Genomic DNA, 25,722 nt, shown 5'->3' on the forward strand with positions numbered 1-25,722 from the left:
GAACACCAAGCACTATATGCTTGTATGTGGTAAAGAAGTAAATTTCATAGCCCCATCAATGAGAAGTCAGAGCTCTGCTCACCTAGCTAAATTCCACACATGAAAAAAGACCTAAAGCTCTGCTGAAAAGCTAAACATGGTCACTGACACACCTAAGTCCAGAGTCAGACATTTCTTACAGACGCTAGTGATGATTCTAGTTCAGAAGAAAAAAATGCAAGTACTAAGTCACGTGTCATGTCAATGACCAAGGGCACAGGACCAGGTGTAGCAGAATGTTTCATCTAGCAGGATGATAAGTTTAAGAAATGCCTGAAACAGAGCAAAATTCCTTAAATACAGAGAAAAATGCAACTTCTACTTGGAAGGAATGACTAATTACTCTCATGTCAGCAATTTAAATTACATATTTGCATATGTTCTTGAATCTTCTTAAGATAATACATGGATGACAGATAGACCTGTAGTATCCTCAGAAACTGAGAAATTACTGGGACTCCTTCATCTGTGCAAATACTACTCTTAAATAGCAAAAATAAAGTAGGACCACATAGTCATGACTGCTGAAATAGAACTCAATTACATTTTTCTACAAATTACTTTCTTGAAAGCGCACTATCACTGCTAGCTGTCAGTAGTGAATGGTTTAAACATCTCTCAAGACTTATCTTCTTTTCTCAAGACTGACTTCATAGTCAGCAGTTCTGTTACAATTCTGTGGACGTGAACTCTTTTGCATTTCATCATCAGTGTCTTCACTGATATGCTTTATGTGTCACAGAAAATTTTTGGGAAAATAAACGTAACTGCAGGCAAAAAAATACAGCTACTGAAAATATGTCTCCAAAAAGCATTACTTACTCCTCTTAATCCTCTGGGATACAGAGCCACTGATGCTGTAGTCCTTCTTCTTTATCCTTCCTAAACTGGTTGAGACATTCTCTTGACAAAAATCTCTTTTCCCCCATCTATTCTATCTCCGATGTTTTCATCAATTTCCCACCATTTCTGCTTTGCCAGACTTGGGCATATTCTTTTGTGTGTCAAAATGTATTTCTCTCTCCCACCGAAGTATGTTTTACTTATTCCCTATATCTTTTTTACAGTATGCTTACCACATACGGTTAGGTTGATTCTTCTTCTGAACACACATATTGCCTTGTGCTGTTTGCCTTATTTCACATTTGTCCGACTGTTTATAATTTCCTGCCCTGCTTCTTCTTTCCCTTCTTCATCCTTAGTGTTTAGTGAAAGGATTTATTTGGACACTAATTATTTGGAAAAGTGCAGAAAAAATATTAGGAATTCCCACGCAGAAACATTTGAACACTAGATTAGAAGTATCAGCTACCTAAGGAAGTTTTATTTGGTATTAAATAAGCTTTGTTGTAAAAAATGAGCAATCATAGCAATAACAGAATAAAAACACGTACTTCTGGTGTTCACTCCCTGTAACAAAAAGTCTTGCCTATGTATCTGGGTGTTTAGCCAATTAACCTTGTCATAACTTAATACATATCACAAGTATCAGGGGATTAAGATTTTTGAGTCATTACATCTTTGAAGCACATTTTGGAAAAATATGAAACATTTTCTCCAACACACAATAACTTCAGTCCAACTAATTTTAATCCCAGTAATAACTTCACTTAGAAGCATTATCACATTTCTCATAAAATCTTCAGCATATTTTGTGATACTTATATACTAAAAGCTAATCCAAAATTACTGAACAATACAACCAGACTTAACACTGAGCACTTAATAAAGGCACAATCTGACTGCAAAGAATGTTTATAGAAATGTGGATTTTTATCAAGAAGAACGACAGATACTCTTAAAGCTATCTTCCAGGAGAACAATTCTGTTCTGAGATCCACATAAATTGTTCTTCTCCAAGTCAATTTTCACATAATGCTGCACACTGTTTGAAATTACACTGGTCAAATGCTATTAATTCAAATGGATTTTACAGATCTCACAAAATTATCATAAAGATTCGAAGCATCTCAGATACACTTTATCCATCAGTCTTCACACAAAGTAATACAAAGTTCGTCTTCTCTCCTTCAAAGTCCATCAGAACACTGATATGGTCAGACCAGATAACTGCTGCCTCTACTCCTATCAAGACGCAGTCCAGAAATCAATTGACAATTTTTCTAGCCAAGTACAGGTAATTCTCTGTACCACTTCAGAGCTGCTGGATTCTCAAACATATTCAGCTTGATTAGTATAGCAATCTTACTTTGACCAGGTTTTTACCTCCATATGTGATGACAAAAATATTCAGTTTTGTAGACCTCAGGCAGAAAACTACCTGTTTCTACAACCTTCTTTTTTGTGCTACACAAGAGAGAGAAAGCACTTTGCACAAGTAACAAGACAAAACAAAAAATAAAAGCCCATTTCTGCAATTTTCCAGAGAAATTAGTTTTCACATAAAATTTAGAAGGGATCTTGAGAAGTTTAATTCTAGTCAAAGGAGGGCCAATACTGAATTTAGATCAGGGTGCTTGCCTAATCCAGCTGGCACATAAAATTACATCCCAAAACTTCACTGCACATCTTATTCTGCTGTTTAATTATCCTCCTAGTGATTCTTTTCTTTATATCTGGTTGAGATTTCTCTGTTGCATTCATCACCATTGTTTCTCATTCTCTTACCATGCACCACTAGGAAGTGCCTACCTCTATTTTCTGGATCATCTCCCTGTAAATTCTGGGGACTGATGCTGAATCCACACAGTCATCTTTTCTCCAGTCAGATGAGCCTTAACTCTTAGGACAGGCACTCCTGTTTGACCAGCTTGGTAGCCCCTCCTGAGCTCCCTCCAGTTTAAACCCTGAACTGGATGCAGCATCTACATGCAGTTTCACAGGTGTTGAGCAGGGGGAGACAGTCACTTTCCTGAATGTGTACCTGATCCCACAGCCCAGGAGGCTGCTGGCCCTCTCTGCTGCCAAAGTGCCATGCTCTCCAGCAGCAATCCCAGGTCCTTTGGAAGAGCTGCTCCCCAGCCAGCAAGCTCCAGTCCTGCTGAGGGGGACTTTCCATTCAGGTGTAGGACTTTAGCATGTACTTGATGACTTTCAAAATTTTCCTGTCAACCCATTATCCCAGGCTTTTCTGCTCCCTCAAAACAGCAGCCTTGTCTGCAAACATATGAGCTTGGTCAAAAATGTAGCATTTCAAGAGGAAAAAAATTGTCCTCAAGAAACATGATGCTAAAATCTTCCTGATGCTCTGAGCAGCTCTTGCTCTACCCCAGACAAACAAGGAAAGAGGATATATTTCACACTTCTCTTTCCTTGCAGCAATTATTTCATCTTCTAATTACAAACTTGCAGAACAGGTTGCATGATGTTTTTCACAGAATCATGGAACCGTTTAGTTTGGAAAAGACCTCTGAGATCATCAAGTCCAACCTTTGACTGATCATCACCTTGTCAACTGGATCACAGCACCAAGTGACACAGAGTTGTTTCTTGAACACCTGCAGGGATGGTGACCCCACCACCTCCCAGCACAGCCCCTTCCAATGCTTAACAACCCTTTCTGGGGGCTAATTCATCCTGATGTCCAACCTGAACCTCCCCTGGCACAGTTTAAGGCCATTTCCTCTTGTCCTGTCTCTAGTTGCCTGAGAGAAGAGGCTGACCCCCACCATTACAGCATTCTCTCAGGCAGCTGTAGAAAGTGATAAGGGCCCCCCAAGCCCCCTTTTCTCCAGGATAAACCCCCCCAGCTCCCTCAGCCACTCCTCATAGGACTTAACCTCGGGGCCTTCCACCAGCTCTATTTCCCTTCCCTGGACACACTCCAACACCTAAATGTTTTTCTTATAATAAGGGGCATGGAACTGAGCACAGGACTTGAAGTGCAGTCTTATTTTCTCAGCTGGTAAATTTTATCTTCTTTGTGGGTTTTGGCCATACCATGCAATCGAATAATTAAAATGTAAATAGCCATAGTCCACTGTTCATCTAGACCAAACAGCTGGAAACAAATGAAGACCTGAACAGAAGGTAAGAGGATAACCAAAGCAAATTATAGAACTTAGGTAGATATAATTGAAGAAGGACAACAGGTAGTAAATAAAGGTCAAAATAGCCCCAAACTGCTAAGGAAGGACACAGTGTTCTTCAAAGGTAACTTCTCTGGTTGTGTGAAACATGTACTAACCATGGCAGAACCAGACCTCCTGGGAGTTTCAGACCAATCATCACACAAAGACACAAAGACAGGCACACATAAATCCATGTGCCACATGTCAGCACACCATTCACACTCTATCTACATTTGACTGATGAAAGGTTAATTGCCATCAAAATTACCAGATACACTGCTGATGGGCTAAGTGCTTTGATCAAAGATACACTTTCCATAGTGAAATTTTATGCCATCCCACGCTAACTACAAAATTCACCAAATTGCAAAGTCAAATTTTCTACCATAAAACATCACCAGCATCTCAAAGGATATACCAAATGAGGACTCCTTTATAAAGAATTTTCAGCCATTTAAGATGGATGTACATATTTCAACATATACATTTGAACATTTATTCAAACACAATTCATCACATATTTCCTGCAAAATCTTCAGGTGACAAATCTACTACAACCCTTCACAAAATCAAACTTATTTGAAATATTTCCAGATTCTGGTGCACATGTGAGCAGGTACCATCCTCCTCCTACAAGAGCCAAAGAAATTGGCATGGACTGGAGCAGCAAGAGAACCAGAGATTTGCATAGAATTGCGCCCTGTAATTGCTTCATATAAGTAATTCTGGCTTGAAATCACAGAAAAAGCCATATAACTACAATAACTAGGCAACAACAACATGTTCCCGACAGAAATACAATGAATAGGTTCTACGGAAATTTTAGTGAAAAATTAGACATTATGGACTAATCCAAAGGTCAATTAAGTTAATGAATTGCATAGAAAGGTGAATATACTCTGTAAGGACGAATGGAAATGCCTAAACCATGTAATCAAAAGCTGGCTGTCTCTTTCTGCACAAATTTATGTCTTTTTTGATGTAACTTATTTTGCATTACATGTAACACGTATCTTTAAAACGGGAGAATTACACCTCTTGTTAAATGGTGTCTAAAATGTATGGCAGTCAGAGCTGTCCCCTGCTGGCCACAACCCACAGGCTATCAGCTGGATGGCCCTCACTGGCAAAACAAGAACCTAAGGTACAGGTTACAGGTCCATAGTTCACCTGCAGCAGGTCTGGCACAACCCAATACGTATCCAACGGCTGTATAGTGATGATATAAAGAACTGTCCTCCAGAGAAAATAGTGAGAGCACTTTATTTTAAAAAACATTTACATAATTTATTCTGTCACGCAAATTTAACATTAGACGATGAAATAAAAAAAATTTGCATTACTGGCACTGGCATTGTACCACCTAAATTGACAGTTGATGCTACAATTTTCACCAATATAAGTTCTATCCAGTTGAACTTTATTCAGAAAGAAAATTTGGAAAATAATACTACATTAATAATGATAATAATACTTAATCCCTCATGGTACACTGCCTTAAACAAGAACAAAACCATATTAAAAGAAAGAACTAACAATCTATTTGAGACATCAAATAATTTAATCCAAAGGGAATGAATCTCATTCTACCTCCAATTTCTCCCATCCACTGTCTGTCTTTCTTCCTGAAAACAAAGAAAAAATGCTGCATACAAATTTAGAAACACAGAATTAGCCATTCACCCCTTACCAGACATGAATGTAGTGACACAGAAAAGGATTTGACAGCCAAGGCAGAAAGCAAAATGAACGTGAGTTACACCTGAACAATATCAGAGCTAATCCTGTGAGAGAGTATCTGAGAGATATGAAGTCGTAGTGAAGCAATATTCTGTGTGTATCTCTTCTTCAGACAAAAAATGGAAAGGGCTATAAATTGATTAAGCAAATAATTAAATATTTTCTGATGAAATGTAGGTATCTCAGTTTACTTGTGTGAGAGGAAAATGTAAGCAGCTATCAAGTTGTCTCTTAAACTACATATACCAGGGATGTGCTTCAAGGATTCATGTGACTGTAGCATGGGTAAATCCAATTCAGGGGAAATTTCCACTCCACACAGAGTGTCTCCAATTGCGACACATTTGTATAGGACTTTCATTTTGGACTAGATCATTCATCCTGCTACAACTGCCTGGAATTTAACCACACCAGAGCACCCTGTCACCCAGAAGTGAGGAAGTTTCTACAACATATGAAAGACTAGATGGAAAGAGGAAGGCACCAGGATGTTTTCTGACCAAAATGCTGATTCCTTTAAGAATTTTCAGGATTCACTTGAGATGTTCTGAGCTCTTGTCAGGGTAAAACTTGGCAGAGACAATCAGAACAAAGAAGAGCTTTGATGACTAGTTAGTTTTGGTTTCCTTGTTGAAGAGCAGATGGATGCAGACCACACTGTTCTGAAGAACTGCTGCAGCCATTGGTCTATACCTTGAGGCTACCCCAGAGAACCAGAAGTATTAAAGACCCGGATTTCCCCACAAAAAGATGGATGTGGAATCCAATGGCTGAGTCCGGTGCAGCAGGTTACACTGGGAACAGGAGATCCACTGGCTGGAAGCCAGAGAAATCTCAGACTAGAAACTGTGTATAATATTTCATCAGATTCCTCCTCATCAAGTCTGCATGCAGGGACTTAGTTAAACTTAAGGAGCAAACCTGATAGAAAAACCAAGATAAATTCTCCAGTTTTGTTTAGCCTCTTATATATTATTATATGAGATCAGATCATCTCAACAGATCCTACTGACTGGAAAATCCCCAGTTAAAGCATACTTTAGAAAATATTTATTTCCATCATATCCATATCACTGAAATTGCCCTCTTCTTTCCTCTGATGAACTCCTGATGAACTTCCTAGTCTCTCTAGTTACCTCTAATAGTTCAGTGTTGCTCCATGATTTACTATTTTAGGTTTATATATATAAAATCAATTTTTTACACAGGCCTGTAGGCCACTGAACTCACCACGCTATTTTCAGTCATAAAAAATGTTTGCATGCGTAAAAATGCAAAATCAGGATTTCTATGTCATCTTCAGATTAATTCAATTGCATCTGAACTACTCTGTACAAATTATTACTATTCAGAAAAATTGTTAAGAAATAAAAGTTAGTGTCATTGTCATCCACCAGCCTTTTAAATGTTCCTGTCAGTGTGTTACAGTCATTTATAATTAGTACTTGTCTCTGCTGCTCTTTACCAAGTAAGTTATGATATCATTATTTTACTCGTGCACATGATCAATTTAGGATGCAGTGCAAGAAAGAGTTATGCAGGTAATTCAAAAAGTGCTACTCTCTTCTGTCATAAGTGGTAAAATGGGGTTTGAGATGATCACTTTTGGTTTTCTGTGAATTCAACACACATGACTCTTCATTTACATATATGATAGCCCAGACCGAAGTAACTCACTTTCAAACAGTGCACATCCCTAGTCCATTTATGGGGTCCTACGTACTAGCTGTTCTGTTGGACACAGATTAATACAACTCTTCTGGAGCTTCAAAGACAAAACACCTATTGCCCTGATCCCCTTGTAATCCACTCTGTAGACAGACTTATGTGTTCAGAAAAAGAAGTTGAACAAGCTCAACAGGTGCTCACCTGTAACCCTTTTTGTCCAGCTCAAAAAGGCTTGAATTGGCAGCAAAGGTGATTTTCTGTACCATCAGGCATATTTACAGAAAGTTTAAACAGAAAGTTAAAAATAAACGAAAATTTGTTTCAATTTGCTGAGAGCCTTTTTTTTATTTAACTGATAGACAGTTTGAAGGTTTCCTTGAAACGACTGTAAGAAGATTATGTGCAAAGAATATAAGTATTTCTCGATATTTATGTCTCTTTAAACTTTATACCAATAAAAAGAAAATATTGACAAATTTTCAATAAAATAAACTGCATTTTAAACCAGTGGGACTGCTGAATAACTTTGCTGTCACATCATGAACAAAGCACGTAAGAGTGAGGATGATAATGAATAAACATCACAGATGTTCAAATGAAACAGTAAATCACTATTATCAAGCACTAAGAAACCAGCATTGTTATGACAGGCTTAACTCTGATCCAGGAATTTATATGAGAAGAAAATGTAGGCTGTATTATATATTTTCCTAACAGATACTTTGAAAAGAAAATATGAGTTGGCATTTGTACCTGCTGACAGTTGCATTTCAATAGAGCATTTATAATTTCTTTTAAATCATCAGATTAGCAAACGAAAGGAAAGTAATGGCCAAAATTAAGTTAGGATTATAATATACTTTTAGGCAGGCTGAGCTGCACATACCATTTGAAGAAGTATAGTTAGAAGAAATGTTACAGTTATGGTGCACCTGTATGGCTGGAACTAAGAAAACAACATTAATTATATTGTCAGTTCTCACACTATGCCTATCAATTATCTGCTTATTCGAATTTGACAAGAATAATGGGTTTGTTGTACATTTAGGACTGCAGTGACTGCTGGGTAAGTACTCTTTCCCTGCACACATCTTGTAGAAAGGCTCACAGCCCAATTTCTGCTACAGAAGAGATATCTGCTATTGACAAAAGTAGTCATTCAAAATACTGACCTATGAAATTAAATCAAGTGCATTGGCTATTCTGATCTGTTAATGCTGAAAGTGAAGAACTGGGGCTAAACAACTGCTTTATGGAAAAGAGTTCCCACACTCTGGTGCAGGATGTTTGGTGTGATGTTATGGAACAGCATTTGGGGCAGTATCTTAAAAGAATAACCTCTTGGTTGGGCTCAACTTCCAGTGCCCTTGCTTAGGCTTTAGCTCCATTTGTTACAGCTGAAGCAACTTTACTCATACTCAGCACAAAGTACTTTGTGTATACATGCATACTAAAAATGATGCAATTTGCATCCTTGTTTAAATATGTGTTGAGAAGGCAGACTGGCTCGTGCAAGATAGTTTTAGAAAAACTGGCAGAGTTGGTGCAGCCTGGTCTATTCTTGAGAAAAAGCATTACTCCTATGTTTTAGTTTGAGCTTCAAGGAAAATCATGGGCTGAAACTATAGAGGGGCATCCAAAGAAGCAGAAAAATAGTATTTCCACAGTATTTCCATCCTACCTTGTGGCAGACTGTTAAAGAGCACCAGAGCTCCCCACAAACACCCATGAACTGCAATGCACTACATACCAGAGAATCATAATCTGCAACACATGTCCATTAGAGGTCACTTAAAAAAAAATAAATAAGGTGGGGGTGGGGTGGGAAATCTTTCAAACACCATTTTTCCATGTAGCCTCTTAAAAAAAAATCAATGCTGAAAATAGTTGATTCAGATACACGGACATTCATACCAAAGTTTCTCTTTTATCTGAGATGTCCTGGAACAAAGAACAAAACAGTGCACATAAGTTACCTCTTTTTCTCACTTTGTATCAACTTATTTATAAATGGCAATGTGAATGAGATGTATACATAATAATATACACCTAGTTTTATAATCCCAACCACAGTGACAAGCAAAGCAATATATATATATATTTTTAGCTAGCCCTCCTCCTTTGTAACTAAGTCTTTGAACTGATAGATTAGCATGCATATTCTTTTCTTTCAAACCACTTGATAATTTCTTTCACACCTGAGGTACACTATGATCATTAAGAAACCTTCTAAAGATGCACAGCTGCACTGGTATCATTTTCATCAATGCCTTTGAAAAATATTTCCATAATTTATCAAGGTTTTAAAAGACACAGGTTAAGAAAAGAATAATCAGAGGTGTTTCCACAAGGATAACACAGCAGCTTTCTGAAGATGAGCGATCATTTTCATACGTGATGAGATCAACATACCTCACACAGACTGATAAATCGTCATTCAGTGTGGGGAAGGGGTCTAGAGTGGGACAGATTTTAAAAAAAATATTGAATAATATTTTTCTTTTTTTTGTCAGCCGTACACTACACGTTTTTATATCGTCTAGAATGATAACTTTGTCCTTCATTTAAAAGAAACACACACTCAGCAACAGTCAAATACCCTTTATTTATACCTAAAGTGCTGCTTTGTGATTTTTATGAGTATAACCTGTGGAATGGTTCGCATTAGCTCTGCATTATTAATGGAGTTGAATTGTCACATCGCTTTTCGTTGTGACAACACATGTACACCGCTGTACCAAACTGTTGTTTCTTCAGAGGTCTCCAGCTCAATTTTCTAACTCTCCCTTAAAACGCACGTTTCCAGCTTCTGGGACTTGAGCAGCTGCCCCGCTCCATGCCACGCGTGAGCCCGATCCCCTCCGGAGCGCAGCAGCGGCAGGATCCCGCGCAGGTCGCACTGCGGGGATGGATGGGTGCCCCGCACCAGCAGCTGCAGGAGCGGCCGCGCCAGCTGCGCTCCTGCCCCCGCTCCCCGCAGCCGCCGGCGGGGACGGGCGGCACCGCTCGGGGAGCTCTGAGCTCCGGGCCGCCCTCGGCGGGGGGAGGGGGGGCTTTTCCCGGCACAGAGTCGAGCCTGGGCTCGCCAACCAGCCCAGCGAACAAGTGGGATGAGGCTGAAGTTTAACTTTGCCGGTGCCGGCTCCCGCTGCAGCCGCCCGCGGGAGCCACAGAGGCAGCACCGACGCCTTTTTTGGTTGAAGTTTGGCGGCGCAACACGCCGCCTCCCCTGCCCCTGCCCCTGCCCCTGCCCCCGCCCCTGCCCCTGCCCGCAGCCCCCGAGCTCAGCGTGGGTCCCGAGTCCCGGCGGGGCAGGCGCGGGGTGCCCTCCGTACTCACCCGCTCCCCAGCCGCACGGTCAGCAGCAGCAGCAGCAGCCGGGCCCCGCGGCGGCGGATCCAGCGGGGCGCGGGGCCCCCCCACGCATCCATGAGCGTGCAGGCGCTCTCCCTTGCCCGAGTTTTCTCCGGAGAGGCTGGGAAATAGCGACCCTACCAATCCCACCACCCCCCGGCACACGGCAGGGAGAGGGAGGAGAGGGGAGGGGAAGGGGGGAAAAAATAAATAAAATAAAACACCCAAACAGGTAGAAAAGCACTCTGCAAGGACCGAGCAACTCGCCCAATAGGCTCATCAGGTTGCTTCATAAATTATCCTAAAAACTGCTGGGCGAATCAATCCCTAGCAGAGGTGGAGCCTCCTTTACTAGAAGGGAAACATGCCTGGGAGAAAGAATGGCATTGATTTGGTATTTTTCTCCAAAGAGGGAAATGAAATGGACCTTATATGTATATACATATACATATACATGTAAATATAAATAGGAAAAATGTAAAAAACATATTAAATACACGTTTAAAGCTACACATATACATTTAAATATTTCTATTTTTGAAGCTATTCAGAGGGCGACTCTCCGGAAGGCAGCCGGTCCGCCCTGCCAAGCGGAGACCCGCAGCCGGGAGCAGAAGCGCCCGGGGATGAGCACGGACACTCGTGGGGACTGCGCGTCTCCACGTCCGGCACCATCGAGATTTTGAGGGGGGGCGGCCCTAGCCGGGAGAAGGAGCATCCGCCATCCGCTCGTTCGTCCCCGGGAGCGGGAGCACAGCGCTCCAGCCGCAGTCCCTCAGCCGTGCTGGAGGCAGGCATTCTGGACGCGCAGGGGCAGCCGCGGGAATTGCGCTCCCCGAGCGCCGCAGGCTCGGAGGCTGCGGGCGGCTCTGCGCGACCGCGGAGCGCCCGGGGCGAGCGGGCAGCGAGCGGCAAATGCGCGGTGCTGCGCTGAGAAATGCGCCAGGGCGTGCAAAACGCAAGGGTATGGGGTTTTTATTTCTTTTTTTTCTTCTTGTCTCCTCTCGGCTGCTCCCCCCTCCTGGTCTCGCTCGGGAGACGTAGGCGAGAAAGTAGCCAGACATGCCCCCAGCAACCCCGCACACACACACGCAGCAAATGCACCGCGGCCGCGGCGGAGACCAGAGGTTCCGCGCTCGCAGCCTTCGAGCGGCCGTGGGGGCGGGTGGGCACGTCCCGGTGGGACCAGCGCTTAGACAACGCGTATTTCTTCCCTCGGCTTCAGGCTGTCACCAACCCAAATCCCTGGCCCGGGCGATGCCGTTGTTCGCAGCTCTATAGGGCACTTACGGAGTAACCTGTGCACCTAGTTCTCGGTGGAAGTAAACCGTTTTGCAGTCATCATCCTCCTCCTCATCATCATCATCATCATCCTCCTTCGAGTCAAGTTGTCACTGTACAGAAATGCAGATAAATCCCCCATCCAGCGGTTATTCCGATGAAAGGCAGTGTTTTGTCTTCTTTACACATCATCATCCAGTTATTATTTTACATATACAGCTTACTGCTTTAATGGTTAAAGAGACTCACCATGCTTCAGAGAGCTGCAGTACATTAAATGAAAATTCAACGACTTGAAAATTAATAGCCAGTCCTGGGGGTACTGGCAGACGGTAAAGGCACATATTATTGCATGACCTGAGGTCTCTTTACTGGTGGATTAACACAGCAGGCAGCATCCTAGCATGATGGCAAAGGCATGAGCTCAGAGGAGAGCATATGCATTTATTACAAAGTGCAGAAGCAGCTCCTCTGCTGCAGCTGGTGGCACTAGCTCCAAGAAGCAGGATTTTGTCCCCCTCAGCAAGACAATGAACACAGCCCACCCCTAAGTCCCTTTCTCTCTGGGAAGTCCTTCTGCCCTGAAAATGGCCATGGTCCTTTGGTTTATTATAAATTCATCTGTCAAATTGACTGTATTTAGCAAAATAAGCAATGAATGTTTGTGTCTTTGCATTCTGATGTTTGCAGAATCATTAACGCTCTTTACCAGTCTGTAGAATTCCACCTTGTCCCTAAAAGACATGCAATTAAAGTGACTACTGCGAAAATTTGACATAAGAAGTTTAAACAAACTTTCAGGATTCCAAACATCTTCTCTCTACATGGGTAGCTTGGAGCATCTATTTAAAAACTTAATTTCACCCCTGTGTAGATCCAGAAGCTTGCTAGCAGTGAAAGAGGTGGAAGATTACAGCTAAAATAACATGTAGCATCAATAGTGAACAAATGAAATTTTTCATTTGATTGCAGGACTGAGAACACTAAGGCACACAGAAGTACTATTAAAAAAATTAAAAGCAGCACCAATGACATTTCTCAAATGACACAAAGCTAAGGATGACATCTGGACAAGCTGGTTTGGGGTAGTCCCAAATCAGAATTTTTCTTGTACTTTCATGCAAACAACAGAAATCCAACCCTCTAAAAACTAGAGAAGAAATTATCCTATGATTAAGTAAAATACTAGATGTGAAATAGGTATAAAAGTTTTGAAACACCAACAGGGAACAGAAAATACCAGAAAAATCTTTCACCATCAGAAGAAAATGTGAAATGAAAAAATGAAAACTGAAAAATAGAAAAGAAACTATCAAAGAAAAGCTGGGGAAATCACCTAGTTTGGTGTCAAAAGAAGGAGATGTTGACACAGGACAATACACTGAAAGATAGTTAGTTACTAAGGCCTGCAGATACTTCTCATCTGCTTGGTGCTGGCACAGCTAACCTAGCAACAATATTTAAATTCTCAGTTAAAACACTTTCTGATGCTGGAAGTAAGAAGGTCACCTTAAAAAAAAAAAAGACCTCCAAGGTTTTTCTTTCTTCCTCCAAGGTGAAGAAAGGACATAATCATGTCACTTCAGGCTTGCTAGGCATCGGTTCAGAAACAGGAAATTGACCAAAGGTAAGCAAAACTGTAGGATTCATTTCTTTGCTATTACTAATGAGGAGCAAACCAGAATGGCTTCTGCAAAGGAAAACCACGTCTCTGTCTTCTTCAGTCATATCTAATGAGTCTATCAATAGAGGAACAGAGCTTCATAATTGACTGTCTTTCAAAACCATTTCAAGTCTATCAGGAAATTGTTAAAGAGGCTGCATAGTTCTGGAGTCAGTAGGAAAGTTAAGGCCATCATTCAGAAACTGCTTGAGACTACTGTCAGCAATTAACTTTCTATGTTAAAAAGTTGAGTTCTTACAAATCTGCTCTTGAGATTATTGCATTTAACTGATTACTGACTGAACTAATGGTTTCAAAGAGAAGAAATACAAAAATTTGCTGATGAAAGTTTCAGATTGGTGAAGTCTATAGAAAAAAATTAATATATTGCTAAATCATCACAGTGTAGAATATCAGTTATAAAATGGGAAGTGATAATAAGCTGACAAATGGAAAAAGAAAAATAATTAACTGGCTGAATTTGGTAAAGATTGTAAGCACCTAAATGTAAAATCACATCTCAGCTGTAAACTCTCCTTCTGCCTAGTAGCGGAAAATCCAGAGAAGACATATATTCAGACAACTGAAATTTCTCCAGGACTGCAGAGGAATACCCATACAAACAAGAGGAGCACTAACTTGAGCAGCTCAGCAGTAAAACGCTGCCCAAGCTCACTGGAAAACTTTCTCTACTCTTCAGATTTAAGGAGTGCAAGATAGGATAATCCAAAGACCTCCAAAACACAGCCACACTAGATCACCAGTTCCCTAATTTCTTGCAAGTGTTAATTCTTGGTTTGGATTCCATAGTAATACACCGAATGTCATGCACTATAAAAGGGGCAAAGGCACTTAGCACAAGCTCCTGATTTTCAGTCTGGAAGCTACCTATTCAACCACAAGGTACCTAAAATGTGTTAAACTTAACTTGAAGTTAAACTTGAATAGAAGGAGGAGGAAAAAATGTTTCTATTTCATTGATATATAAACAGCAAATATCACTGTAGTTTTTCACCCAGGAGTCTTCATGCTTAGTACTGAAGAGCATTTTGATTCTTCACAATTCAATTGCTCAGGACCACAGAGGAACTTAAAAACACTCATATGGAATTTTGCATAGCTGACATCCTACGTCTTCTGTATTTCTCTTGGATATAGCTACTTCCCTGTCAGGAACATATGAGAATTGATGCCAGATTTGTATGCCTGGATACCATTTTGAGTGCATAAGAGCTTTGAAAACTTAGACTTAGTGGATGGCCCGTCTTCATTCACTGTGCTTGAGGGAAGTTAATTGCTCTCATGTGGTTCTGTAAGGAGCACTTACCCTGCTGAGAGCAAAGTTATCCAGAATATGGAGATGGAAGAACAAATTATTATGGTGTTCTGTCCTCCACCAAAAAAAAAAAAAAGCATATATAACAGCAAGAGCTCAAGGACCACTGCAATCATGTCTTCAAAAGAGTAGGTTTACGTAACAATATTTTGACAAAATTGCTTAAGTAGACCTTAACTATGTATTCACAAAACAATTTCCTGTGTGCACCTCAAACCTTAGATTTATAGAATCAGACAATACTTTAGGTTGGAAGAGACCTTCAAAGGTAATCTAGTCCAATCTCCCTGTCATGGTCAGGGGCAATTTCAAAGAGTACACACGTGTCATTTGTGTGCTTCCATTTGAGTAAGCACAAACGTAAGAACAGAGTCCCATGCATGGTATTTAAAACCTGCAACCCAAATGAAAACAGTCCCATTCTTCTTAGAGAAGTTGAGAAAATGTGATTTTAAATATGCATCATCATGGTTAATCCCACCTGAATGTTTACTCCAATATAAACTTTTAAAGCTATCATAAACAGCATAGTAGCCTAGTGCTACAATAAATTTAAAAAGCATCTCAAAAATAAAGAAAAGTAATGTAAACATTTTGGTACTGGCCTTTTTAAAACAGGCCTTTAAACCTGAAGGTGGTGGATATCCACGGGAGGAGAACAGAAAGATGCAGAAATGTAACTTCAGTACAGCTTTTATATTGTGATTTGAACCACAAAATAATTGCTTTCAGTGAAACAGTCAACATCTTAATAGAAAATAAATTATAAAATTATTGCTTTTCATAACTAAATACTATTTTAATTAGGATTGTAGGATGTATAATTAGGTTGTATCTCCGATACATTGATTTAACTGCTTACTCACATTACTCATTAAAATGATTACTAACACACAAACACATCTTCAGCTGCACTTAGAAACAAGCAAGGGAAGTAATCTCAAGTAGAGAAAAACTGATGAAGAAAGAAGACTGCACCTATCTTTGCATTCAGGGGAAGGGAAAGTGTTACAGTATATAAGATGACATTCCTTTACATTTAGCATGTTACACTCCCTCTCCATTTAAGTTAGGATGAAATGAAAAACAAATGGAAGTATAGACAGATCTATGGTAACTAGGCTGGAGTGCTTCGGCACAGAAAGGTAACTTCAAACCACAAACGTTCCCTTGGTCTATTACTGTTGTCACTGCCTTTCACTAGACCTTCAAGTATTCTCAACACGAGCCAGCAAACAGCAAATAAATACATTTTGGTCTCTCCTGTTTTACAAGGCATAAATCCACAATCCCTAAGTCTTCTTCACCCTAAGAGCACAATTTTAACTTTGTTTCTCCCTCACATATCAATTTCCCAGTAAACGGAGACTGACTGGGACACTGGATTTCTCAGGAGCCTGGATTTACCATCAAGGCACATCCTTGAAGGCAGCCAACTCAGGGCATATGGTGACAGTGAGAAGAGGGGTACTTCCAGGTGTGAGGCACATGTATGCTGCAGACAAAGCAAGGAGTCTTACAGGGGACTTGCACACCAAGCTGCACTCTGATTTAGGACGTTAAATCAAGCTTGGATAACCCCAAAGACATGTGCAGGAGGTGAGCACTGTTCAAACTCTCCTCCAGCCTGTGCTCTATTTTCCCTGCCAAGAAAGCGATAGTTCAGTCCACTGGACCCCAGTGGCGCAAATGTACAAGGAGTACCTGGCTTACATTGGTGCTTCAATGCAAACGAGTGGGCCATGAGGTACTTGAAGATGACTGCAGCATTGTCCTGGATGTGCTTACCAGGACTGCAGGAATATACTGTGTCCATCACTAATGGGTCTTCCATCTATGGAACTAGTTTGGTGCTAGTTTAAAGTAAATTTCCTACAAACCACACTTACTGTGGGCCCTGGGTTCTCAGTACCAGTGGATTGCCTCTGAAGATCTGTTTTTATTTCACTCCAGTTTTTGCCAGTGTAGCCAAAGCCACAGTGAATTATTCTAGGACTAGGACCCTGGTACGAATGATGGTAAAACAGCATGCCAATGCATGTTCACCCACACTTTGAGATCCCATAGCAAAGAAATATTTTCTTTTTGCTGATTCCTCTTGTCTCCAACTAGAATGAAAATTCCCTTCAAGTGGTTAAGAATAATTTCACAGCTTATAGGATGCTTTGGGAGAATACTATTTGATTATATGTCTGGTCTTATTTTGTTAGAGGCTAACAGGGCAGCTGTTCTACCTGACTACTGTGAGCACTTACTGCTCCAGCCAGATCAGGAAGACAAAGACATGTGAAAATGAAAAATAATGGGGCAGGCAAAGACTGTGGTCTGTACTTTTTCCAGTTTCAAAAGGATTCAGTTGATACTTGGCTCAGCCTTTGTTAAAAGTTGAAAGTGGCTTTTCAGTACACCCTATCCTGAGCAATCCTCCTTAGAGTATAAGTTTTTTAATCTGCAAAGCACAAGAGATAAAAGGGTCTCTTCAGAAGACTGGTCTGTCTGATAATTTGAAAACATTTTCTCCAGAATGACAATTTAAAGTACTGGCAACAGTATCCCACAACAAATCTAAAGGAAGGACTAAATAATTCTATCCAGAACATTAACATTCTGTCTGCAATATATTATGACACTTGCTGAACTTCTACAATTGCTATTAATTGACCTCTAGGTCTCTCAATTGTAACAAAAGTCTCAGATATTTAGAGATTGCTTTTTGGTATATTAGATTGTGTTTTGCTTCCTTTTACATTCTCTAAAGTTACACTAAATTTATCCTTTTGCATCTCCATTTTTCATAAGATTCTTTTTCCATCTTCCAATTATTGGTTACTATACCACATATGAAACAAATGTTTAATAACCAAATTGAATACATAACAGACATAAATATCTCTTGTGCTTACTAAAGAAATAAGCAGAGATCTGGCTGAGATTCAAATTATTTTAATTGTTATTGAATATTCACTACATAATCAGATAGAACTGTCCTACAGTATACCTTAGTGTAAGCTCAGCTGTCATGTCGATGGATTTATTTACATTTGTAGGAGTGGGTCAGAATACATAATGTAAAACCAGCATTGCTTCCTAGTTTAATTTTTGAGAGAAAAGTAGTCTATTATGACAGGTTCTCACTAGATGGTGTAAGACAAATACCATTGATTATCAAAAATAATTTGTGGATAATATCAAACATATAAACATTTAACAGCATTGGGATAGCATGGAGGTTAAAGAATATATGCATATTCCACTGTGTCACAACACACAAGTCTGCCAATACTTTAAATACATATTTCTTGCTATGTTTTCAAAACTGCTTCATTGCATCATCAGTATGAAAGTGCTTTGATTTTTATATTTTTTAAACATGTCCCAGAGAAGAAAAATTTTCCCTCTCAAACAATACCAGAAAATAGGACTAGAAGACCCTTAGTCTTAGGTCTGTTGCTCCTAGACAAACTTTTTTTCTGTGGTTGTCTTTAATCACCAACTTGTGTATTCTAGAATTTGCATATGATGAAAATTCATCATTCTAACATGACAAAAAACTGTCGCTGTGCAGAGATAATTCTAGTGAATAACAGAGAAATCAACTATTTTTGAAAGTGGAAAAATTATCCTATGCTTTATCATATGCTCTCAGCAAGGCCATTATCAGTTATGATTATCAATACTAATTCACCCTTTTGATTGGAGACTGATGAAACAGCTGCTTTGGTTTGCATCATTGATGACTATTCTTAAGAATGGCCCTTCTCTGGACTAAATCAACCATTCTCTTGACAGTATCTTCTAAAATAATACCACTGACAAGATTGGTGATACTTATATTATCTTCTGCTTCAGCTGTGTTGCAAATGATACTCTGTATGTCAGAGTCTTTGATTTCCCTAGTAGCTGTTAAAAGCATTCAATGATTTTGTGAAGCTTCACCTCAGTGATCACACAGTATTAGCCATGTAAAACAGCTTTACTTAGTCTGATAAAAATCATTATAATTTAGTCTGATTTAATAAAATAAAATTTAATTTATTTTTTTCATCTATTTTGTTTCATATCTCTCTTACTTTCAAATATTTCTTCTAAACTACTGATCTTTTTCTTTTCTGTTAAATTCTCATTAGCTCCTGGAAAAACGTCGTCCACCAGAGACTTACCTTTACTTTTTAGGAAGTATTGCAAAGGTTGCAGTATGTTAATAGCTGCCAGTCTAGTGTGCCACAGGCTTATAACAGGTGTTCAGCAGAAGCTGCCACTTGTGCAGTTTTGCAGTGTCCCAGAGCTGAGGAACTTCCATGATCTATCTTCCATGTACCTTCATCACAGCATGCAGTTTTGGGCCCTACAATGTAAAAAAGACATAAAGGTATTAGAGAGCATCAAAACATGGCCATGAGGATGATGAAGGGTCTGGAGGGGAAGCTGTATGAGGAGTGGCTGATGTCACTTGCTCTGTTCAGCCTGGAGAAGAGGAGACTGAGGGGGTACCTCATTGGAGTTACGACTTCCTCATGCGGGGAAGAGGAGGGACAGGCACTGATCTCTCTGGTGCCCAGTGACAGGACCCAAGGGAATGGCCTGAAGATGAGTCAGGGGAGAATAGCTTAGATAACAGGAAAAAATTCTTCCCCAGAGGGTGGTTGGGCACTGGATTATGTTCCCCAGGGAAGTGGTCACAGCACCAAGCCTGACAGAGTCCAAGAAATGTTTGGACAATGCTCTCAGACACAGGGTGTGACTTTTGGGGATGCCCTCTGCGGCTCCCTTCCAACTCATAATATTCTATGAGAGTTCCTACTTCCTTCCAGATCAATACTGGAATCTGGATGCTTATTTCCAGCAGAATTTGCAGCTCTTCCTGCATCACACTGTTTCTGCTATGAAAAGTTTCTTTTCAGAGGACTGTACCCTTACTTCCATTTTCAAACTTGAATATTTTTCACCCCAGACATTTTTCAAAGGAGCCACTGTAGTATCAGAGACTTTGTGTAATTTCTTAAACTACCTCATTAAATTTATGAGCTAGTTGCACAAAGTCCACTCAGCCAAAAGTGTAGGGTTTGAATGGAAAATCTTATGAAAAGACAAAAAAAGAAAGGAAGATATGAAGGCAGTCACTGTTATCAGTGTTGTCATTCTGCAGAGCCTGTGTCCATCATGAACCTTGCTTGGCTTTTCTCATTCCACAAATTGCCTCCAGTAGAACATTACGTTGTCATCTGATAAAGTCCTGCCTCCAGGTTTTGACATTTATAGCCTTGTTGTGAGCATTACCTCAAGTCCAGATGTGCTCTCTTGTGAAATCATGGCAAGAATGGGAGACTTTTCTTTTTCTCATCTTTGTTGGAGCTCCACATGCTGGGTTTAAAAAAAATAAGATCTGCCCCTTGTAATAAATGATTGTTGCTTAGGAATGGTATTCTCCAATTCAACATTCTCACTAAATCCACATACTGCTTCCCTTCCCACCCCCCCCATGGGTTGAGATAAGAACAAATTACTGGAAACAGCAATGAGATGAGAAAGCAAACAGTAAGAGCAGCAATAACGATAACAAAAAGTGCAAGAAAATTAAACAATTTGCATGGAAAGCTACCAACAATAAACAAACACCAGACCATTCCATCCTCCACACTGTTTACTCAAACGGGAGGATTGCCTTCTCCTGGGAAGAGAGAGAGTCCCTTTCCCCTGGGGAAAGGTGATGTGGTATGGAGGCCCTCTCCCAGCTACTGCAAAAAATCAACCCCATCCTGTCCAGAATCAAGGCATGAATGTTGCACCAACAGAAAAGACACATTCCTGCTACCTCTTGGCTTTGGGTCACAGTCACATTGTGCCAAGCAGTAATCCATGTGTAAGCCCAGATAAAGTGAATCATATCTGTACAAAAAACAAGGATAACCAGAACCTACTGCAAATGCAAGATACTCTTGAATATCAGTGGTGTAGTCCCCAGTCAAATTTGGTGTCACAGAACAATTTTGTCATGGTGAGTAAACATTAATTGTCTTTATGGAGGAAAGCAACTTGCATTTTCAGGTTGATGGAGACTTTTGCTAACAGCAAGCATTCTGGCTGGAACCTTATGTGAATGTGCTAGCCAGGACCACCTATTTCTTGTTTGGACTCAATAAGTTGCCTATTCAAAAGCATACAATGCTTCAAGACTTGTGACAACTTGTGGCCTGACACAATGCATCTGTTGAGGACGGATGAGTTAATAATCCTGTTCAAGCCATTGATGATTAAGAATGTATTGAAAATAAATCCGAAGATTGAATTGCATCTAAATAGAGTCTGGATAACATAAAATGGCAGGATATGTTATTTGATGTACCTAATGTCATCTTACCTTACATCTGTTAATGTCTGGGGTTTTTTTGTTGTTTAGAGGTGTTTCAAGATAGCACAATAAGCTTTTATCCTGTAAGAAAGCTCCCTGAAATAATGTCTCATTTTCCTTGGACAAGCAATCTGGTCAAAAAATAAAAATCACTATATTGAAACAATCTTGCCTTTTTAATCTATATGTAAGAAAGAAAAAACAGGTAACATTTTCAAAAATAATCTGTATGGTTTAGTGGTATGTGTGTTTGGAAAGCAAAGTGCTTAAGTCCAAGTTATAGATTATCTTCAGGCCAGCACAACTTGACCTCAGTAATATCAATGTCTACAAACTGAAAGATGCTCCTGAGAGCCAGCTAAATTTTTTCAGCAACTGAGCGCTAATCTGAAATTAAATGGATGTATTATCCTAAATTATACAAGCTACCACATTTCTTTGTTGACACATATGCCTTAGCACTCTGTTGCAGTGGTCCAGTTCTCTCAGGTGTAAGTACAGAGTCATGACTGCATTGCTGAAGTGCTTCTGGAATGAATGGGTCAGAAAAAGTAAAGTAACTACCATACACACAAGCACTACTCTCACACTGTAAATTGTGGTGGTGGCTTTTAAAAGTAATTTTCCTACAGAGTAAGAGAAAATCATATTGCCAGCACCCTCATTACCCACAGGTAAATTCAATGCAGCCCCATAGACTTGTGCCTGAGTGGAAGAGCAGGTCACATACAACTTCCTCCTGGGTTGCAGGGGATCCTTATCCCAGTCTACCAACTGAGGAGGCTGGTTGTCCTGAGGATAACTGAGGATGTCCTGAGGATAACTGGCCTTTCTGTTAAAGACTGAGGTAAAGAAGACATTAAGTAACTCACCCCTACTACCAGTATGTAGTACCTAAGTACCTCATGTCTCATCCTTGGTGACAATGTTGCCCTCCATATTCAATAAAAGATGTAGTCCCTTTTTTTTTTTTTTGTTAATATCTTTATAAAACCATTTTTTATTATCTTTCACAGCAGTACACAGACTGACTTCTAGTCAAGCTTTTGCCTTTCTAATTTTCTCTCTACATGACCTAGCAACATCCTTGTACTTTTCCTGGGTTGCCTGCGCCTTCTTCCAAAGGTCATAAATTCTACTTTTTTCCTCTGAATTCCAGCAAAAGCTCTCTGTTCAGCTAGGGAAGTCTTCTTCCATGATGATTTGTGTTTCAGCACATAGGAATGGCCTGCTCCTACACCTTAAAGATTTCCTTTTGAAAGTATGTCCCACCCTCTTGGATCTTTTTGTTGTTAAGATCTGTTTCCCAAGGGATTTTCTGTACCAGAGTCCTGAACAGGCCGATGACTACCCTGTGGAAGTTCAGTGTAGAGGTTTTGCTGGTCACTTCTCTTAATAATTGAAAACTCTCTCATTTCATGGTCACTGTGTCCAATACAGCCTCCAACCACCACATCTTCCACCAGCCCTTCTCTGCTTGTAAACAGCGGGGTCCCACCCCATAGGCTCGCTCACCAGCTGGGTCAGGAAATTTCCCTCCACACACTCCAGGAACCTCCTATGCTGCCTCTTATCTTCTGTGTTGAGTTTCCAGAAGACATCCATCATGTTAAAGTCTCCCACAAGAACAAGGGCTAGCAATCATGAAACACCAGCCAGCCACTCATAGAATACTTCACCTACCTCTTCACCCTGGTAGTTTATAACAGACTTGTCCTGGTTCTTTCCTATAAATGCTCAATTCTATCATCACCATCACTGCAATAGTACACAATTAAAAGAATTCCTAACATACAAGGTACCCCAACAGCTCTCCTTCCTTGCCTGCCCCTTCTGAAGAGCATGTAGCCATCCATTGCACCACTCCAGTCATGCCAGTTTTCCATTTTAGTCCTTTATCCTTGGCTACAGAAGCATTTATGGCCCTCATATCTCTAAATAATGGCAACTTTCCAATAGCTTCTAGTCTTGTTTTAAATTTCACATTTCTGCTTTTGTGTGGGAACCCGAACTATTGCTCAGGCTTGCAGGCCTGGAATATTGTTCTGCATGCAGATTCTTCATCCTTATTCCCATATAGCTCTAACAGACAGGATAGCAGAAACACATCTGTTGTATCAATTTATGTCTTTTTGGAGGGAAACAAATGTAAGATACTCTATTAGAGCAGCTGAAATAGCTGGAGAAAGCATACAAGATTGCAAGTACACCACGTTTTAACCAAGTCTGAAAAAATTGTGAAAAATTCCAAGCAAAGCAGAGATTAAGTGCAGTTGGTTTGGATTTACCGTGGTTGTACTTGTCAAACAGACAGGTTGAAAGCAAAGAGCACTTAGGACTTGTTCAACAAAGAACTACAGGGGGTAGGAGATGAGGTACGTTAGTTTAATGATCAATTTGCAGTATGGTTCTTAAGTGGAATTTTAGGTTTGAATAGCTCCCTGAATATTTGGTTGCTGAACTAAGAGAATTGATGGTTGGTGCCTGAAGGTCTGAAGTAGGGTTGACTTTTTGAAGCTGGTTTCTCAGAATACCAGGGGAGTGTTCAGCCACCAGGTCTTGGTGACACTATTTTTCCGTCAATTGTCATAAGTTTTAGTCCCTTTTAATGTTTTTAAATCTTTCATTAAATCTTTTTTAACTCCTTGCCAGATTTATTAAAATACAATTTTGAAAAATCAGCTCAAACTCCACTGCTTTGAGGATCTTCCACTAATGCAGCTTTTGGAAGGTTTTTTCCCAGTCCTCTTTCTTTTCTGCAATAAGGTTTACTCCTTTCCAGAATTTTATTTTTATTGTTATTTCTTCTAATGTACCTAGTCCACAGATTTCACTAAGGAATTCCAAATAATATTTTAAATATGTAATTGTCAAAGTGTCTGATCTTGAATGGGAGAGGACTTAGTAAACAACATATTGAACTGCCCTCATTCTGTTGCCAACCTGCTTGAGGTAGTATAAATATCAATGTAAAACATAAATGGATTGAAACTGTTACGTTTGTGATCAGAATTAAATCATGGTTATAATAACAACAAGCTAGAATCCATGAGTTAGAAATAGCATCCCAGTCCTACCTACCAATGAATTTTTCATATTCAATGCACTCAAACAGAATTACTCCACAGTTAATCCTACACAATTTTGACAATGTGTAAAGTGCACTAAGGATTTGAGTTCAACTGTTCAAATCTGCCCTTAGCTCTAGAAGCTACTAACTCATACTGACAAGTTATAAACACCAAAAGTAACACACTGTAAACTTTTTTAAATTGCTACTCCATTTCTAGTGACTGAAATCCCTCATCTGGTAAAGCAATTTCCATAACAGCAATACTGCCATAACTAATAGGTATTAATAACAAGTAGTTACCAAAACATATCAATATGCAAATAGATGTGCCCATAGAGCGTTCCTCCTTGTGGCATTAGCCCTTGAGTTACCCTTGAATGAGTCTGTGTGCTTGACTGGATAGTGTTAATACAATGCTACATTACTGGGAAAGAACAGCTCCAGGCTTTTGAAGAAAAACAGTGGTCTCCAAAAATTCAATATGTCAAGCAAGTCTTTTAAAAGATGCAGAATGGGCCTTGAAAGTGTAAAAAGCAGGATGTCATCAGAACTCTTAGGGTGGCAGACCAGGGTAGTACTGGATGCAGAGGCAGCAAAGGCATCAAGAGTCAAGTATCTAAGACATGGTATCTAAACACATTATATGTACTAAAACCCAAATAACATGGGACTTGCAGACCATTGAAGAAAGAGCAAATAAGTTGGGTAGTAAACACAAAAATATAACACCAAGTGAAACTAGAAATAATGAGGAAGTTTTCCTACTATAACCACCATTTTCCTGCCAGTGAGGCACCTCAGTTGCTGGACCCACAGTACAGCAACCCACTCCTATTTTATTCTGCTTAACAGTAACTCCATCTGTCTACTGATCCAGAATAATAGAGGTGTGCGTAAAAGAGACTAGGAAATCTGTGTTCAACAATTGTATCTTAAATGAGAAAATGTTCTAATTGGCTAATTTCAACTGTATGTGCTAGCATCATTGTAGCTAGATTAGTACTAAAATTTTTATTATATTTCTAATACTTTAATTGAACTAACAGTAAATTCCTGAGTTTGCAAGAGGTGTGTGTTTCATTAGCCCAGATGCACTACACAAAGCATTTGGTCTCCTACCTTACCCTTAATTGTAATTTGAAGGCACTGCTCTTTTAAGTTATGCGGCATATCTCACTTATTTTATTC

At 39.9% G+C, this 25,722-nt stretch overlaps 1 protein-coding gene across 1 annotated transcript in view; it reads right to left on the minus strand.

The window, feature by feature from the left end:
- The window catches only part of GABRG1 (gamma-aminobutyric acid type A receptor subunit gamma1), a 54,015-nt gene extending 43,106 nt beyond the window's left edge, over positions 1-10,909 (minus strand). Inside the window, exon 1 of the mRNA XM_062493491.1 lies at positions 10,818-10,909. Coding sequence (XP_062349475.1) covers positions 10,818-10,909 — 92 coding nt within the window. The remainder of the gene's footprint in view (positions 1-10,817) is intronic.
- Between the last annotated feature and the right edge of the window lie 14,813 nt (positions 10,910-25,722).

Source organism: Cinclus cinclus, chromosome 5 (assembly GCF_963662255.1).
Source record: "Cinclus cinclus chromosome 5, bCinCin1.1, whole genome shotgun sequence".
NCBI classification, from domain to species: domain Eukaryota; kingdom Metazoa; phylum Chordata; class Aves; order Passeriformes; family Cinclidae; genus Cinclus; species Cinclus cinclus.